Source organism: Bactrocera neohumeralis, chromosome 5 (genome assembly GCF_024586455.1).
Source record: "Bactrocera neohumeralis isolate Rockhampton chromosome 5, APGP_CSIRO_Bneo_wtdbg2-racon-allhic-juicebox.fasta_v2, whole genome shotgun sequence".
NCBI classification, from domain to species: domain Eukaryota; kingdom Metazoa; phylum Arthropoda; class Insecta; order Diptera; family Tephritidae; genus Bactrocera; species Bactrocera neohumeralis.
Genome location: NC_065922.1, coordinates 10,523,588 through 10,538,314, shown reverse-complemented (window position 1 = coordinate 10,538,314; position 14,727 = coordinate 10,523,588). Strand labels below are relative to the sequence as shown.

General features: G+C 37.7%; 2 protein-coding genes across 4 annotated transcripts in view; both read right to left on the bottom strand.

The window, feature by feature from the left end:
• LOC126759048 (anoctamin-1) overlaps nucleotides 1–14,727 on the bottom strand; it is a 191,295-nt gene that overhangs the window by 126,518 nt on the left and 50,050 nt on the right. The gene's annotated exons all lie outside the window — the stretch shown is intronic.
• Nucleotides 12,393–12,952, bottom strand: LOC126759113 (uncharacterized). The gene has a single exon (XM_050473732.1). The coding sequence runs from the start codon at nucleotides 12,859–12,861 to the stop codon at nucleotides 12,535–12,537; it is 327 nt and encodes a 108-aa protein (XP_050329689.1). The 5' UTR covers nucleotides 12,862–12,952; the 3' UTR covers nucleotides 12,393–12,534.

Sequence of the window (14,727 nt, the reverse complement as noted above, 5' to 3'; positions counted from 1 at the left end):
AATTACAAGCACTTTTACAGTGCTTTTTGTTGTCGACAATTAGAGAAGTTCACATCGCGGCGCTCATCTCAAGCATAAATTAACGAAATCGGTTGGCAATGCATAACAATTTCTAAAAACATATGGACACACAAACATACACACATGTACTTACATATACTCGTTTATATGTTTATTTCGAAACAAGCCAACATGCGAGTTCACACTTGCAGTGTCATGACTTTGGCGGGTTCAACTTTTCTGACGTAACAAAAAGGCGGGAAAGAACAAATCAAAACAGAAAGTACCCGTAGGTGTACTTACATATATATACATACATACATACATACATATGTATATACAGACAAATCTGTATATCTGTGCACATCGGCGTATGTATACACCAGTTTTTATTATACCAGTAAAAAGTGTAAAAATGAGAGCATAAAAGTTACCACATTGAAAAATAATTTTTATGTTTTAGTGGCAACACTGGTTACATACATTTTCAGATTTAAGCTTCCATATAAATATATTTATATACCGTTTGAACGATTTTTTTCTTGCACATTAAAATTTTTTTTATAATATTTCTGAATGTGGCAACACTGTTTAAAATATTTCTTATTCATTTAATTAATTCATTCATTTAACTGTGATACATTTTACTAATGCTTTAAATTTTTAAATACCACATTAGACAAAATTGTTTTTTTTTTTATTATTATGGTAGATGGCAACACTATTTAAAATATTATTGTTATTTTTATTTTGCACAGCAACAATAAAAAATCTTGCTACAATTTAAAGACATAGTTTTATACCAGCACTTTTAACTTGTGCAGATTTTATTACTTTATTTAAACGTTACACAAGGTGGCAACCCCATTAAATAAAAAAACATTTTAAAACATGTGTGCACACATAGGGCTACATTATTGTTAATATATTTTTGAAAAGTTTGCGCAATAGTTGCGACGTCAAGTACAATTTTCGGTAGACGGCAACTCTATCTCAACAATTTTTTAGTTGAACTGCCCTAAAAGTTTATTTTTCTATTTTTTTAATGATAACAGTACCTACGTTGCATACACTTAATTGCTTATTGGACTTAATTTAAGACAAAATTTAAATAGATGGCAACACTATTAAACAATTTTACATTTTATTACTCTCCTTGGTTGATATTTAGAAATTTCAGTAAGTTTTTTTTTATTAATATATTCAAAATAATTTATACATCTTAAAAGAAAATATTCTTAAAAATTTGAGTAATGTGGCAACTTCGACTATTAAATGTATTTATTATTTGTCATATATTGATATTTGATATTAATTTCTGAAGTAAAGTAATAATCTGAAATATTTTGTTACATGCATATACATACATATGTGCATACATATGTACTTCTTAATTGCCCATAAGTACAATGTAAATGGCAACCCTAAAAAACTTTTCGCCGTAAACGCTTTATAAAATAGTGAATTGTTTTATGTTTGCTCATTATTGCTTCATTATTTTAATGACCAAAGTTGTGTAGTTTTTTTTCTTTTAATTATATCGGTCTGGCAACCTCATTAAGAAAAATGCCGTAAAACAAATTATAAGCCCCATTTGATTTGATGCACGTATTTTCATAATAAATATGTTTTTAATATTGTTTCGTTCGTTAATATGGCAACCCTCTATTTTTATTTTTGTTTTATTCACTATACTACTTTTTTAGATTTTTTTTATTTTTCTCCATTCGTATGAAATATTTTTATTTTCTGCTATTTTTTAAATAATTTACTTGCAGTTAGTTGGCAACTCTACCAAATTCTTTATATATATTAGATTTTTATTGAAACTTTTTTAGATTTTTTTATTACACTTATTTCGTATGAATTTTTTTCATTTGCTGCAATTTTCGAAAAATATTTCACTTTTCAGTTAATTGGCAACTCTACCATATTTTTTTATTTTTCACATTTTAATTGAAACTTTTTTATAATTTTTTTTATTTTTCTCAATTTTTGTCATTTGCTTCTTCGTAAAGAAAATCCAAAAATTATTAATTTTTCAGTTAATTGGCAACTCTACCATATATTTTTATTTTTTTTAATTTTCATTGAAACTTGTTTAGATTTGTTTTTTATTTTTTTTAATTCGTATGAATTTTTTTCATTTGCTGCTATTTTCAAAAATAATTCACTTTTCAGTTAGTTGGCAACTCTAACATATTTTTTCCACTTTTTAAATTTTAATCATAAAAAAACGAGTATACTAACATTCGTAAAGAAATATTTTTATATGTGGCAACTCTATTCAACGTTTACTCACTACTTAATTATACCTTATGGGTCTATGTAATGTATTCTATTATTAATTCATTGCAAATCGAAAAAGCTTTGGGAGCCCTCAATTAACACATTTAGCAGAAATATAATGTACGTATTTAGTTATAAAATGTCTAAAAAAATTCATATTTGTTTATTCTACAATATTATCTCACATTTACGGTTTAGCCCTAGTTAGTCATTGAACTAGGGGACTTTTTAATTGTCTTGAGAGAATTTGAAGCAGGCTTCTAAAAATTAAATTCAAGAAATTCGCAAAGCAAACCCGCAATATTCATAAATTTTGTATAATTATAAAATTGCTTTATAATTTCATAAAGTTACACCTTGCGATTGGCTCAGAAGCAATAGAAGTTTGGAAGTAAAATGAATGAATTATATTGTGGGATTCACTAAACTTTTACAGAGCTTTATATAAAGTTCGCACGCGCCGATATAAATTTTGCTGCAGCCTTAGAGCATCATAATTCTTGTGTGGAGCTCTTGGTAGTTGGGTATTTTTTACGAAATGTGTTACTATTTATGGAACTAGACAGTTTCAAAAGTTTTTGACAGTTTGAGGACAATATTTTAATGGGAAATGTTTCATAGAGGTATTGAAGTTCTACTCCGTGAATTTGTTATAATGTTTCTTTCGAAGTATAGTGTACTCAAGCTCTAAGGAAAAGAACGTTGCCAAGATCATAAGATATTATTTAGGGTAGTGGAATGATGACCGTTTAAAGTTGGCGAATCTCTCCATTTTAATTATTTGAACCAGATATATAGCTGTTATTACTTTTATGTATTTTTTCATCTTCTGTTAGGTTAGGTTAGGTAAGGTTAAGAGTTCGACCCTAACAGGGATCTCACTTGAACAGCTAAGGACGCGAATCCGTTGTGGTACCTAAAAACTAAGTTTTATATACGGGATCATAAGACCATTACAAATCAATGTAACGCTTTGAGCTTCACACAATTTGTTGAGGTGGCTAATGTCAGTTTCGGCTATATCTTCCGGCTGCCGAAGGTAAGACTACCGACATGTTTCAGCCACAGTCGTGCAAAAGCTGGACAATGGCGGAGAAAGTGTCTAGATTTTTCCATTTCACCCTCATCCATGCAATTTTGATAATTAACGTCCGACAGCATTTCCTTTCATCTGTTGTAGAAAAAGAAGTTTGAAACCTAATGCCATAGAAAAGATCGGAATCAGATCAAACTATAATTTAACACACTATAATCAAAATTTTATCGGCTATTCTTACTGTAGTTACAATAAACTATACGATTATTAGTCGAAAAAGTCTTTTCGTATTTTGGGAAGTTGAAAAAAAGTTATAGCTGTTCAAAAATGAGTGAAAATAATGAAGAAATTCGGTATACATATTTTGAAATTTTTGTGTAAAAAAGGAAGAATGCCACTCAAGCCACCAATGAAATTTGTGAAATGTGGTACATATTTGTTTATTTATTTATTATTATAAATGTAAAAAAAATAAAAAGAAGTTTGATTAGAAAAAACTGTTTCGACTACCCAATATATTTGCAGAACTCATGCAACACTCAACAGAGAGAGAGAGAGAGAGAGAGACTTCTTTTAGAATATATGTGTTTTCGCTGATCAAGTACTAAATTGAATGAAGAAGGCGACCGATGATTTATCTCTCAGTTAGTCTAAACTTGGCGCTAATATTCAGTTCTGTATACCAAAGTTCATTGATCGCTGATGAATCAATCGTTAGAGCATTTCGACTGGTAACTGACGAATGACACGAGTGATGTTTTGCTCCAAGGCCTGAATCGAAGCGGGATTGTCCGCATAGACTTAAGACTTTACATATCCCCACAGGAAAAAGTCTAACGGTGTGATATCACACGATCTTGGTGGCCAATCGACCGGGCTTAAATGTGAAATTATCTGCTCACCGAAGTGTTCTCTCAATAAATCAATAGATTGATGCGATGTGTGGGAAGTAGCGCCACCTTGTTGAAATCAAATGTCGTCGAGAGCTTCAATTTCAGGCATCAAATTTTCGTTATCATGCACGGTAACGGTTGCCATTGACGTTTACGTTCTCACTGGCATCATATTTGAAGAAATGTGGACCGATGATTCCATCGACCCACAAACTACACCAAACCGATGTTTTTTCTGAATGAAATGGCAGCTCTTGAAACTTTTCGGGTTTGCTTGTTTACATATCCATTGAGCCAGAAATGAGCCTCATCGCTGAACAAAATTTGGCTCGAAAACGTCTGATGCTCGTCGAACTTGGGACGGTCGAGCGGCTTCAGTTCTTGCACAAGCTGTATTTTGTACACTTTCAAATCAAGGTCTCGACGTAAAATATGCCAAGTCGTTCCATAACTCAGTCCGTGTTACTGGGAACGGCGCGAATTCGACTCTCCACGGTCTTTGTGTACACTCTCAGCTAAGGCTGATATATTTTTTTCATTGCTAGCTGGACGTGGTCTATTCGGTCAAATATTATCCAATAATGAATGCTGAGTCTCAAGATGGGTGATGGTGTTCCGAATAGTAGGCTCAGTAGGCCGATTATGTTGACCATAAGCTGAGCCAAACCATTCTTTACAGAACGTGAATTTTCGTAATGAAGTTGAACGAAAATGGCTATTAAAAAAGTACTCCTACTACCTACCCGTTATTTGCAGAATTCATGAAAACCTGAACAGAGAGAGACTTCTTATAGAATAGGTGTACCTATGGTGATCAAATAATACATTGAATAAAGAAGGTGATCGATAATTTATCTCTACTAATTAAAAGCAGTTGGGAAAACCCATAGCAAATTAATATGGATATGCCTAAAAGGACCGTAACTTCGTATTTGAAATATTTTATTAAAATCAAAATACTAAATGTTGCAGAAAATGTCATTAAACCTTAGCCGTCTTTAAGGAGGTTTGTTTTGAAGTCGTCGATATTGATTTTAGTTTTAAGAAAGATAACTTTTTGCATTATTAACTGCCGCAGTATTCGCAAAAATTGTTTCTCATTCCAACGAGTTGATTATGTTAGTGCAAAATTCGTTGATCGCTGATGAATAAACAATATCGAACATCCATACATGAAATTGTATCAATTGCTGGGGAGCTTAGTCCAATTTCAGAAACTTTTTGAGACTCTCTTCAGCTTAGAACATTACGTATATTAGCTTCAGAACTATTTTACTACTGTGCCCAAACAATAAGGTGACATTGTATTTATTTTGAAAATTCTTCATTTATTCTTCCAAATCAATTTCATCCCCTTCAAAGTAATCCCCTCCCGATGCAATGCACTTATGCCAACGGATTTTCCAATCTTCGAAACACTGGTTGTAGTCACTTTCCGGGATGGCCTTCAGTTCCGTCTTCGCTGCGGCTTGAATCTCCTCTAGCGTATAAAAACGGTGTCTCCGGAGCGGTCTTTTGAGCTTGGTGAATAGCCAGAAATCGCACGGCGCCAGATCAAGTGAATACGGTGGTTGCGGAACGATATGGGTTGAGTTTTTGGCGAAATGATCACGAATTACGAGGGCAGTATGGGATGGTGCATTATCGTGGTGTGAAAACCAAGAATTGTCTTTCCACAATTCCGGCCTTTTTAGGCGGATAGCGTTACGCAAACGACGCATAACGTTCAAATAATATTCCTTGTTGACTGTTTGACCGGTTGGAAGGAATTCATAATGCACAACACCACGATAATCGAAGAAAACATTCAACATGACCTTGATTTTTGAGCGACTTTGGCGCGATTTTTTTGGACTCGGCTCTCTTTTGGCACGATATTCGCTCGATTGATGGGTTGTTTCGGGGTCGTAAGCATAGATCCAAGTCTCATCGCCAGTTACATATAATGCGTTCCATGACACCCTGGTAGTCGGAAAGCATCGTTTCACACACTTCAGCGCGACGCCTTTTTTCCAAAAAATTCAATGTTTTCGGTACCAGACGAGATTTGACGCGCTTGAGGCCCAAAACATCCTTCAAAATGGTATTGGCTGAGCCTTTCGATATGCCAACTTCATCAGCAAGGTCTGTAATTGTTAATCGACGGTTTTTCAACACCAAATCTTTGATTTGTTGAACGTGAGCAGATATATTGTCTTATCGTTGAAGCATAGTTTTAGTTCTATAACTGCCAGTATTTGACTTGAAAGTAGATCCACTGAGGCTTTTTTTTCATTTTTACTAATGGATTAGTCGATATTGCTCTTAAGAGGCTGAATCGACCTTCAAAAAAGCTAACTGAGGTACCGAAATGCTAAAATTTACATAGCCACCATGGGTGTTAATACAAATAATGGATTTGGAGTGAACGCCACGTTACTTAGTTACGATGTAATGATTAACAAAGAATATAATGCACATACATAGGTGACTAACACATTTTTATCTTAAAATATGATTTTACTTATTGCCGAGTAACCGAATACCCACGATTCTACGCAACTAATTATTCACATCACTAACTGTAGCACTCAAGCAGCATCAGTGCCGCTTTATGCATAAACAATACACTGATGACTTGCAAAACCAAAGCACACAAGCAAATATGTAAGCAATTTTATTAGACATTTTACAACAAAAACCAACATAAATATTTTTTGCTTAGCATCCAACTCAAATTCAATGTCACAGCCACCAGCAACAACTTTTACTGCCCACCAGCTGAGAAAAGGAACACGCTCAAAACACAAAACGCCAAGCTGCGCTCATAAATGTCAGAATCAATCGTTAATTTGCACAAATCTTCTCTTCTGTTCAGCGCAGAGGCGAAATATAGTTCCTGCATACGTTGCATCGTTAACCTTCACCCGAGCGTTGGTCGTCAGATAGGCAGTCGCTGCTGACTTTTACTTTGATGAGCGCATAAATATAAGCGATTTGATTTGTCTGGGCTGCATTCGTTCCGAGCATTCGCTCGTTCGGCGTGAGATGCACTCATCACTCGCCAAGTACATGAATGCAGCTTTGATTACATAGATATGTATGTGTAGCTGTGTAAATTAATGAGCGTTTGAAGTGTTACAACCAGGATGAGGGGCTTGTGTGCGAAGCAAGTAATTTTCTCATAAATTTTGAATTCGCGCATGCGCGCATGAGCACCATAAATACTGCTGGCTTTTATTTATGTTCATGCATATTAGAACCTACTTATTACTAGATGTTGGGTAAATATTAGCATTAGGCAGTGTTTGAGTCCGTTGAAGTCTGTTGACGTGTGTTCGATTGTGGAGTTGTAATTTGTAAAAGGGCGGTTTTTAGTTCGAAGTTTAGGTTAGGTTAGGTTAAGAGATCGATTCTAACAGGGATCTCACTTAGCTAGGAACACCATTCCGTTGTGCTACCTAAAAGCTCCTATATACTGGATCATATGAAAATTACAAATCGACACAAAGCGCTTTAAGTTTGTCACAAATTTGTTGAGACGATAAATGCCAGTTTCGGCTATGTCTTCTGGTTTGCTAAAGGTAAGAATACTGAGATTTTTCAGCCTCAGTCGTGCTAAGGATGAAAATGGGAGAAAGTGCCTAGATGTATCCATCTCACTCCACCTCCATACAACTGTGACAACCAGCGTCCTTAAAGATTTTTAGCTCTACAGCATGAATGCCTATTGGACAGTGTCCTGTAAGAACTCCCACGATTGCGGCAAGATGAACTTTGCTCAAAGCAATTAGTTCAGTAGATCCCCTGCGTTCACCTCTAACCTAAAATAGTCTTCTACCACCGCAAGCTAAATGCACGCGAGGTTCATTGGTACAGCGCAAGAACTAAAGACGCCAATGGAGATCCAACTCGGTCCCATACCGATGTGAGCGGGGCAAGGGTGGCACCTCTGGCTAGTCCTTCGGCTTAGCCGTTGCGGGCACTCAAACGAGTCGGATAATGAAGTAGCTTGATACTGCTTCCATTGAGAACGGACATTTTTGACAAACGAGCTCAGAGCTAGAATAGGTGCTATTCTGCCGAAGTGATTGCTGACCTCCCTGAAAGAAGCTGCATTTCGCAGTTGTCCGGTAGCCTGAATTAAGATTGACGGGTAAATCCTTACATATAACTCGCCCTTTCTAGTTTCGACCTATCCATAAACGCCTCTTCTACAGCGACTCCTCCCTATCCAAATATCTCTCGTCTGTATGTGAGCAGAGAAGAAGGCGCCACGAGTGATCTCTGCAACGCAGTGATCCAAGTTTCCATGCATGCAGTTGAATAAGGAGATAATTTCGAAGTATACTTGCTCGTACCCCTTCTTATATCCAGTTTCCCTGAGCCTTAGAGCACACTTTACAGCCATACATCTACCAGCGATGTCCACGTCTATGTTTAAAATGTCATTAAGTACTATTGTTGGTGTAGTCCGTAATGCACCGGAAATGCCGATGAGAGCTGCTCTTTGTAGTTTGAAGCTTCTTCTCACTTTAGCTCGCCTTCAAAATGACTATCCAGAGAACACTTGAAACGCTTAAGCCATATGTAAAATAATCGTTTCTGGCCACTCCCAAGAGTATGGCGCTCGGAAAACTTTCCTCACTTGCGTGAACTTCTACACAAGACTCCATCTTCCATTTATGACATCATCGATGTTTACTTATAGAAAAATATGCTATTTAGATGGTAGTAAAATTATCTATTTGTGAAAAAAGGTTTTGGTATATTAATGATCCTTATAAAGGTTGTTCAAAAATCCATTGAAATAAGCTTTACTTTGTGAAAAAGGTTTTACGAGTACATTCGATTAGGTTATCCATTGAACATTCCAATATGGATTTTGTGTTTAATCACTTTAGGTTTCAAAATTTGCTGCCTGATTACGGTTAAGTGCTATATGTTTAGTAGCTCGGCGATAAATTAAGGACTGTTTCTTTATTGATTACGAGTCCACGGCTGCTCCAATGACATTGGTTACTCCCATGCAAGCTCTGCTCTATCTCTGGACTATTATAGTCCACTCACCTTGAGCTAGCTTGTGGAACTGGAGATCTGGCTGTTTTCAAGGACATTAGACGTTAACCAATTTGGATTCATTAAGAGAAACTGTGACGGACCACTCATTTTTTGGATTATTCTCTTTATTACTATGACAGGGAGTTAAGACAATTGTTTTATCAGTATAGATTTTAAAGACTCTGTCTTCATCTTTCGTAGTACTTTTTCTCCATTTAATGAGTGGTTTCTAAGCCATCCAAATTTTTTAACTCCGAATAAAGTTTCTTCTCTCATTTTTCATTGTTGGTCTTCATAGTTTAACGTTGTCTTCCTTCATTTCTTTGTGTATAATCTTCATAGAATCCTCTTCAGAATCCCACTGATAATAGTGGAAATGTCTGACTCAACACTCTCAGTTCTTCGTTGCTGAGTTTCGGTAGTACATATATTATTTTTAAACTGCTTTATTATCTTCACAAAGCTTTTAATAATCCAACTACCTATTTGCTCCATAAAATATGACAGAATTGATCTCTCACATCATGTATGCTCCATATTAAGCATTCCACATTTATCGTAGCTTCTAATGTATGAAGAAAAGGAGATTCGAATCTACATACTGCATAGCGAATAGATTTACTATAGTGCTTTACTGTCTTAGCTAAAATTCTCTTTTATGGAATAAACAACTCTCGAGGTTATGTTCGTCGATGAGGTCTACTATATTTTTATAGTTTTCATTAATCTGCAAAGGCTTATTGGCTCTAAAATTTTCCAACAGAATAATATTACACGCTTAGGTATTGAACCAACACTTACTTGTGTGATGATCACCTACTTGACTTCATGGCGGCCCTTAAATCTCATCTGCTTGAAAAATCTCCAACTTTATGCCAAAACAAACATTGCAAACATTCAATTAATTTATTTATGACTAAACGATTATGTCAGAATTTAGCATTTGCAATATTTGTAGTTTCCAAACAATATGTTCTCAGGCATTTACTAACAACTTACGCTCATAAACTATTAATCAGACGATGCGAAAAAAGTTCTCCGCTTTTAATGATCATTTGAAAGAAAAACAAAAACGTTTCAATGCATATGCGGGTACATACAAGACATTTATTATGGCCATAAAAGCTGTAATTATAATGAAAACAAAATTGAGAAACACAAAGCATAAATCAAACAAAATAATCATACTTAGTACTCACTATGTTTGTATGTGTGTGTTTATGGTCAATGGATGTTTTGTTTTCCAATTCACACAGAAATTGAGGGGATTATGAAAAGCAAACTTGTTAGATAATAAATCATCTATAGGTGCGGGAAAAACCTTCGCTTAGTTTTGAACTGATTAAGGTTAAAAATAGATAGACATCATTTATGAAATAATGTAGGCCGATCTTATGAAGGAAGATACTAGTTGCCTAGCGATTGGAATATTTGCTTATAAGGACTTTTTAGCGGAAGAATGCCTAGGATGATGGTGACACTTGAAAAGAAGTTCAGCTGCATTTTGATTATTTATATATCTATCTAGTTGTCGAAGATCGACACACATCACCTTTTCGTCGATTTTAAAGCCGCCTTCGATAGTACGAAAAGGAACTGCCTCTATGTCGCAATGTATGAATTTGGTATCCCCGCAAAGCTAATGCGGTTGTGTAAACTGTCAGGATCGAGAAGGACCTCTCCGAGCCGTTCGATACCAAACGAAGTTTCAGACAAGGCGACTCCCTATCGTGCAACTTCTTCAATCTATTTCTGGAGAAAATAATACGAGCAGCAGAGCTAAATAGAGATGATATTTATATCATTGGCTTTAAGCGTAGCATATGGATCCGGTTCTGAACGAGGGCAAGACGAAATATCTCTTGTCATCAAACAAACAGTCGTCGCATTCACAACTCGGCTCCCACATCACTGTTGCCAGTCATAACTTCTAAGTCTTAGACAATTTTGTCTAGCTTGGAGCCAGTATTAACACCAACAAAAATGTCAGACTCAAAATCCAACGCAGAATAACTCTTGCCAACAAGTGCTACTTCGGACTGAGTAGGCAATTGAAAAGTAAAGTCTTCTCTCGACAAACAAAGACCAAACTCTACAAGTCTCTCATCATTCCCTTTCAGCTATATGGTGCAAGGGCATGGACGATGACAACATCTGATGAGTCGACGATACAAATGTTCGAGAGAAAGTTTCTGCGGAAGATTTATGGTCCTTTGCGCCTTGGCAACGACGAATACCGTAGTTGATGGAACGATGAGCTCTACGAGATATACGACGGCATTGACATAGTTCCGTCCGAATGGTTGAAACACTCTGGCGCTGAGAGTATTTGACGCAGTACCCGCCGGAGGAAGCAGAAGAAGAGGAAGACTTCACTCCGTTGGAAAGACCTGAAATATCCAATTGGTGCCAAACGGCGGGAAGCAAGAACAACTGGCACGCTGTTGTAAACTCGGCTATAACCGTGAAAGCGGTGTCTACGCTAATAAATATGAAAAATAAGTTGTAGTTGTGCCTGTAAAGATCTGTTCTTTTCGAACTCTTACACATCCCGAATGTACAGTGACGAGGTATTTGACACTAAAGAGAGCACCAAAATGGGGATTCCCACCTTCAGCATCTCGGGCTAGAATACTTTTGTTGACTTATCCTCCGAACTTGGTTTGACGTACACTTAAAGCATAGTGTCAATTAATTCTCCATAGTTTTTCAGCGTCAGTGCTTTCTTTGGATGTGTTTATTGATCTGGAGCTCTTTGGTAGCCTCTAAAGCCCCCGGAGTTCACAGAGCATGTTGGGAAGGATGTTTTTTTCTTTGTAGTCGCCTTTTAGGACCTGGGATTCTAGAAGATTTCTTGGTAAAGAGAAGTACATGACGCATTACCTTCAGCATTGTTAATTTAGTCAATTCCGAAGTGATTCGGTTTCGATTTGCAGTTTGGCGATTCGTTACCAAAGCGGAATGTATGCACTTGTTCACTTGGATACCTCAAAAGACGGAAGCGTTTGAGAGCTTTCAGTTATTATAAAATGGAATATCGCACTTGAAGTATGCATAGCACTTAGTCCATTAGGTCCATAAAGACCTTGTTACCTCCAACTAGCTCTAATCAATGACAATTTGAAAGATTTTTTTTTCGTTTCACATAAAATAAATTTACTTTATTCCGCAGAAAGGTACATATATGCATACAGATTTATATACAAAAACAAAATCACAACACACGAAATTCGAAAAGATCCAATACGACAGGGTTGCCAAGTCGATATGTACACTCTACCACCAACCGCTGCTCTTCCAACCGCCACCCCAGCCGCCACTGCCGTGTCCACCATAACCACCACCGCCATAACCACCGCCGCCATAGCCACCACCACCGTATCCACCATAACCACCACCGCTGCTGCCCAGTGTAATCACTTTGATCACTCTCGGTGCTGAATAACCGCCAGAATAGCCGCCGCCGCCATAACCGCCATAGCCGCCACCACCATAACCACCACCGCCGTAGCCACCACCACCATAGCCACCCCAGCCGCCGCTGCGTATAAAACCGGCGGAGGCGACTGCCACGAGGGCGCACAGGACCACGAGGACCTTCATTGTGTCAAACTTTGGCGATAAGTTTTTCTTTTAACTGTAACCGTAACTGAAGATGCGTAAGGTTGCGCTGCGTTGGGTACACGAGTTGCGATAGCCGAATTTGCACTGATATCGACATGCAAATCGAAGCCGCTATTTATATTCGACCAAACATTTTTTGTTGGATTTGTTGTAGTTATTCTTTTTGAATATCTACCTGCCGTTCTGTACACACACACACACACACAAGCGCACTTACAACGCTGTCGAAGCCGCTCATTAGCTAAGCTGACCAAGCGACCAACCCGTCCGAAGATGAGCTGTCAGCAGAGCAATTTAAAGCGGCGTATGAGTGAAGAGCATATTCGCACGTAGCGCGGTAGTAGTAAGTACTTACTATGTTGCCGTTGTTATTGCTGTTATTTTTGGCATTACCGGAACGCTTGAGTGTGCTGGTGAACTATTAAACTGCGAGCCGAGCGTTTGCAGGCGGTGCTGAGCGACCACCACGGTCAACCACTCGGCCGCGCCACCGCAAACTAGCCAAAAGACTGCGCCGCAAACGCACACACACACACACGCATGTTGCATAGTGTAAACAGTGGCACTGCGCATGCGCATGAACTTCTAGAAACGTTGAGCGCATTTTTGCGCCAGCGTGCACAGCGCTCTGCCGCTCAGCTGGACAATGCGGCGTTAAAGTGTTCTGGTATGTAAAGGAGTGTAAGCCCTACGTGACAGCGCCGGCCGCCAGCCGGAACGCTATATGTGCGTCCCAAAGTGAATCCCATTTTATGGGTTATATATGTATAGCTGTGTGTGTGTGTGTCTTCTGCAGTTGGCTCGCATAAAGTCACATGGTTAATGTCAACACTCATTGCTGACCGCAAAACCGGGCCTAGTGGCGGTGACAGTTGCAGCAAGCTAACCAGTTCTAGCTTTATTTACAACGCTTTTGCGATCTGTTCACTTTTTGGGTGTGTTTTTGTTTATCGTACGTTATGTTGTGGCAGTTATGTATGGCAACTAACTTCGCACATACGCGAAATCTTGTAATCTGTGACTCACTGCCCTGTTGTGGTTGGCCGCCACCCGCCAGCCGGTAGTCAGTTAACATACAAGTTGAACTTAATCACATTTAGTCGACAAACGGACCGCTCACTTTTTGGTGCTTCTTTATGTGACCCAACAGGAAATACTCTCGAGATAGCTCTTTAAATGGAGAGGGCTGGAAAAATTTAGATTCTAAAGCCTTTCATTAATGATTTCGTGCTTTGTATGGTAACCTATGTGTGAGTCCTTCTCTATCATATTCGATTAGGTTAGGTCGTAGGATTGATATTATTAATGGATCTCACTTAGACCGCAGTAAACGTTGATCCTTTTGTGTATTCCAAAAATTCTTTAAAAGGATCACCAGATCGTCATAGATCATTGTTAAGACAGTCAATGACAGTTCCGGCCACTTCGCCAGCTTCGCCGAAGGTGTCTCTACTGAGATATTTGAGTCTCAGTATGGCAAAAGTCATGCAATAGAAGAAAAAGTGATAATATGATTCCACCTTGCATTTCTTCATAAAGTCATGACAAAAAACGTTAAAAAAAAGTAGTTATGATCGCCGCGTATGAGCCTATTTCACGGAGTCCAGTCAGAACATTGCAATGAGTCAGTAATTCGGAGGACCTCTTACGATTCACCAGCGCAAGTGGGTAACGGGGTACCGACTCATTTCCAATGGTATGAAACTGAAGTAAGTGTGCCCTGGCTACCAAGCTCTGCAATTTTTGGCAATTTCGCGTATCACTCAAGCTGATACTGAAGAAAATTGATGCTATTGCTCATCAGGTCATTAACTCTCTGACAAGTTTTAAGCGCATAGTCAGGGA

Coding starts and splice junctions, on each gene's coding strand:
- LOC126759113 (XM_050473732.1), bottom strand. CDS start 12,861: ATGAAGGTCCTCGTGGTCCTGTGCGCCCTCGTGGCAGTCGCCTCCGCC.